At 52.2% G+C, this 4,048-nt stretch overlaps 1 protein-coding gene across 7 annotated transcripts in view; it reads left to right on the plus strand.

Annotated features, from left to right (window-relative positions):
- Iffo1 (intermediate filament family orphan 1) overlaps positions 1 to 3,278 on the plus strand; it is a 17,595-nt gene extending 14,317 nt beyond the window's left edge. For 6 of the 7 annotated variants that reach the window (XM_031383439.1, XM_031383433.1, XM_031383438.1 and 3 more), the window contains 2 exons: positions 470 to 600; positions 2,068 to 3,278. In XM_031383439.1, coding sequence (XP_031239299.1) covers positions 470 to 600; positions 2,068 to 2,173 — 237 coding nt within the window. In that variant the 3' untranslated portion in view covers positions 2,174 to 3,278. Of the gene's footprint in view, positions 1 to 469; positions 601 to 704; positions 858 to 2,067 lie in introns of those variants that run through there. The other variant, XM_031383437.1, reaches the window with a different exon arrangement.
- The last annotated feature ends 770 nt before the right edge of the window (positions 3,279 to 4,048 follow it).

Consider the following 4,048-nt stretch of genomic DNA (forward strand, 5'->3'; position numbering starts at 1 on the left):
GGCCTCGAACTCAGAAATCCATCTGTCTCTGCCTCCCAAGTGCTGGGATTAAAGGCGTGCGCCACCACGCCCGGCTCTCCTTCCCCATTTTTGAGACCAGGTTTTACTGTTTAGGTTTGCCTTCATGACTCTCCTGCCTCAGCCCAAGTGCTGGAGTGACAGCATGCTCCCCACACTGTCCTTATTATGCTGTTACAGAGGACTCAGGCATCTGACTGATTCTTGGGCGGCAGTAGGAGTGGATTCCCAGGAAAGGGCTGAGTGTGGAGCACTGTTCTGAGCCCTTGCCTAGCCAGAGTGAGGGTCTGAAGTTAGACTGCCAGTTGCTGCCACCTCTCCCCCCACCTCCATATCCTAGCTTTCTTGTTTCCTGAGCTGCTTGGCCCCCAGGGGTCCAGCTGATGCTCTGACCCTGCCTTCTCTGGGTTTGCTAACCGTGGTCATCCTCTCTGACTCCACCTCCCCGCAGCTGGAGCTAGCCACAGCCAAGAATGACATGAACCGACACCTGCATGAGTATATGGAGATGTGCAGCATGAAGCGGGGCCTGGACGTGCAGATGGAGACCTGCCGCCGGCTCATCACACAGTCCGGAGACCGGTAAGGGCCTGCCAGGAGTGGGCTGGGTCTCTCTCCCAGGGAGGAAGGCTGGAACAGGCCCCGATGGCCTGTGGGCAGTGACCCGGTCACATCTGTATGTCCAGCTGTCCTTGGGAGTCGCCTGTGGGTGTGGCCCAGAAGCTTCTTCCTCGTGGCCATCAGATGAAACCTACCAGTGCCCCAACTTTGAGTGTCTGAGAGCCTAAACCAGGCAAGGAACAAAGAAACACAGGAACAGGAGTTTATCGAAAACCAAATCACGGTTCATGTGTTTGATCTTATGTAAGAGTATATCTGGGGGTTCAGAGTGTAGCTCAGTGGTAGAGCATTTGTCTACACACAGAGACATACAGACACACACTACACACACACACACATAGAGACACACAGACACACACATACACAGACACACAGACACACACCACACACACACACAGACACATAGAGACACACACACACATATACACATACACAGACACACACACACACACACACACACAGACAGAGTAAAATTTTTTTAAAAAATTTACTATAGCCTGGTGGTGGTGGCGCACGCCTTTAATCCCAGCACTTGGGAGGCAGAGGCAGGTGGATTTCTGAGTTTGAGGCCAGCCTGGTCTACAGAGTGAGTTCCAGGACAGCCAGGTCTACACAGAGAAACCCTGTCTCAAAAAAAAAAAAAAAAAAATTACTGTAAAGCAAGCACAGCCGTCCATGTCTGCAGTCTCAGCCTTGGAGGGCAGAGGCAGAAGGATTGTCATGAGTTTTAGGCTATCCTGGACTACAGCAGCAAAAATTTGTCCCAAATGAACCAAACAGCAACAACAACAAAAAATCCAAGGAACTTCAGTAAGTCAGGTGTGCTAGTGCCTATCTGTCGTTCAAATGCATAGAAGCAACAGGCAGGCAGATTGCGATTGCTCCAGGTCAGCCTCACCTCTATATAGAGTTCCAGGCCAGGCAGGAATGCAGACAGACTGTCTCCAAGGAAACAAAAAAACCCACCCCAGTCTCTCCCAAATTACATTAAGCTGAGCAGAGCGTGCATGCTTCCTGGGTTTGTGGCCCCACCCCAGCCACTTTGGAGGCAAGAGGATCGCTTGCATCCAGGAGTTTGGGGTCAGCAGTGAGAACTCAGTGAAACAGCTCTCCACACCCCCCACTTAAGATTCCTGCGGGACCAGAAGCTAGGGCCATGGTGTGGCTCAGGGAGCGTCTCCATGCTGTGACTTCAGACTCTTCTGATCTCTGAGAAAGCCTCTCAGAGCCCCCAAGATAAGAGAGGCATTGTTCCTCATCAAGTTGAAAGAGTCTTTCTTCCCTCCCCAGTCCTTGCCTGGCATCCCCCTGTACCACGACAAAGCAAGCTTAGAAACCTCAGCAGCCTTCCTGCTTGCCCCAAGGTGACAGGTGGTGTTTTGTTTTTTTTCTGCTTGGCCCAAAGTGACATCTGGTGTTTTTTTCTAGAAAGTCTCCTGCTTTCACTGCGGTCCCGCTTAGCGACCCACCGCCACCGCCAAGCGAGACTGAGGACTCCGATCGAGATGTCTCATCTGATAGCTCCATGAGATAGGAACCAGTGCCTGGCACCCCAGAGCTCACTGGGGCAGGGGTGTAGGTCTGCAGAGGACTGTCTTCTGTGCCACAGAAGCCTGGCCCTGGGCTGTCCTCCCCAGGGTTCTGGGGTGGCTGGAGCTAGGCTCGGCCCCACCCTCCCTGTACAACTCCCGTGACATTGAGGCACTCCTGCCTTCCTCACATGTGGGTAATCTGTTACTTCTCCAGCTTTGGAATGCTGCCAGAACACTTGTGAGCCTCCCTTTTCCATTTTGTAAGGAATGTGATTATGGGACCTGCCTGTATTCCTTGGGTATTTTGGATTTTGTACTGGTGCTAAGTGGCCTAGGCACTCATGTGAAGCAGATTCATCATGTACCTTTGGATAGGGTTTTGCTCCCTAGTGAGGCCTTGGAGGGTGTGGGGCACTCTGCATCCACATGCTCACAGCTGCCCACCTGCCTACTGCACAGTCAGTGTAGCTATGCAGGCTTGCCCTTGGGAAGTCCAGTGCTGGGGACCAGGTCGCCACTGAGGAAAAGAAGCTGCAGCCTGCACATGGGTGTGGCCTGCACGAGGTTACGGATGATCAGGGCCTGTTTCTCCAGGGATAAGCTGAGGGCTGCCACTGACCTAGGGAGACAGGATCTTCCAGGAGAGGCTATGCAGAGCTGATATTCGAATGGAACCTTTGAAAGTAATGAAGGTGTTGAGTACTTATTGAGCACTTTCGGTCACTGCACCTTCATTTCCAACCAACAGTGAGCACGGGTTAGTCACTGCCCCAGAACCAAAGCACCTGCAAGTGCCACAGCCTTCCCTTCATGGATACAATAAGTTTTACTGTACTGGGCACCCTTCCAATTTCACCTAATTTAACTTTGAGAGCTGGGTACAATTAACCTTTGTTTGCAGATAAAGGACAGATCTTTCTCAGGAGCAGCAAGCTGATAGTGCTGCCCAAAGACTGCACTTCTGTCCCAGCGTCAAGCCCCACCCTCCACATTGCCAGACATCAGGTGTTCAGGACAGGCACCCTGGGCTGGGACTTGGTTAGAATGTAGCCCTGGACTTCCGGCACCCAGCTGGATGTCAGAGCCAATAAAGATATATGCACAAAAGCTGGATGGAGCCTTCTTCGCCTCCCCATACACCCTCCCTCCCCCAATACTGCATTAAAACACAAGGAGAGGTGGGTGCAGTGAGCTTTATTGATGGTATTCAAGAGAGTAGGGAGGGCTCCCTAGGCCCCTCCTGTTATTATGGGGGTCTGGGATGGAAATTGTGAGGGAGATGCTCAGTGTTGGGGTAGGGACTCCTCAGCAACCGAGGGCCTCTCTCTTGCTCTCAGTGTCCTTGCTGGGGTGGGTGTCCAGGGCTTCTTACTCCTTGGAGGCCATGTAGGCCATGAGGTCCACCACCCTGTTGCTGTAGCCGTATTCATTGTCATACCTAGAACGAATTGGGACAACTGTTAGTTTGGGCTTTTCTGAGCTAGCCACCAGAGGGCACCAAACCTTCAGTTACTTTTAAAAGCCTGGTTTCCAGGCCCCACATACCAGGAAATGAGCTTTACAAAGTTGTCATTGAGAGCAATGCCAGCCCCAGCGTCAAAGGTAGAAGAGTGGGAGTTGCTGTTGAAGTCGCAGGAGACAACCTGGTCTTCAGTGTAGCCCAGGATGCCCTTCAGTGGGCCCTCAGACGCCTGCTTCACCACCTTCTTGATGTCATCATACTTAGCCTAATAAGGGCAAAACCAAGATGACTCTTCTTGCCTCAAGTCACCATCATACCAGAGACAAACCCAGCTCTCCCCATACATACAGGTTTCTCCAGGCGGCATGTCAGATCCACAACTGATACATTGGGGGTAGGAACACGGAAGGCCATG

Source organism: Mastomys coucha, unplaced genomic scaffold (assembly GCF_008632895.1).
Source record: "Mastomys coucha isolate ucsf_1 unplaced genomic scaffold, UCSF_Mcou_1 pScaffold20, whole genome shotgun sequence".
NCBI classification, from domain to species: domain Eukaryota; kingdom Metazoa; phylum Chordata; class Mammalia; order Rodentia; family Muridae; genus Mastomys; species Mastomys coucha.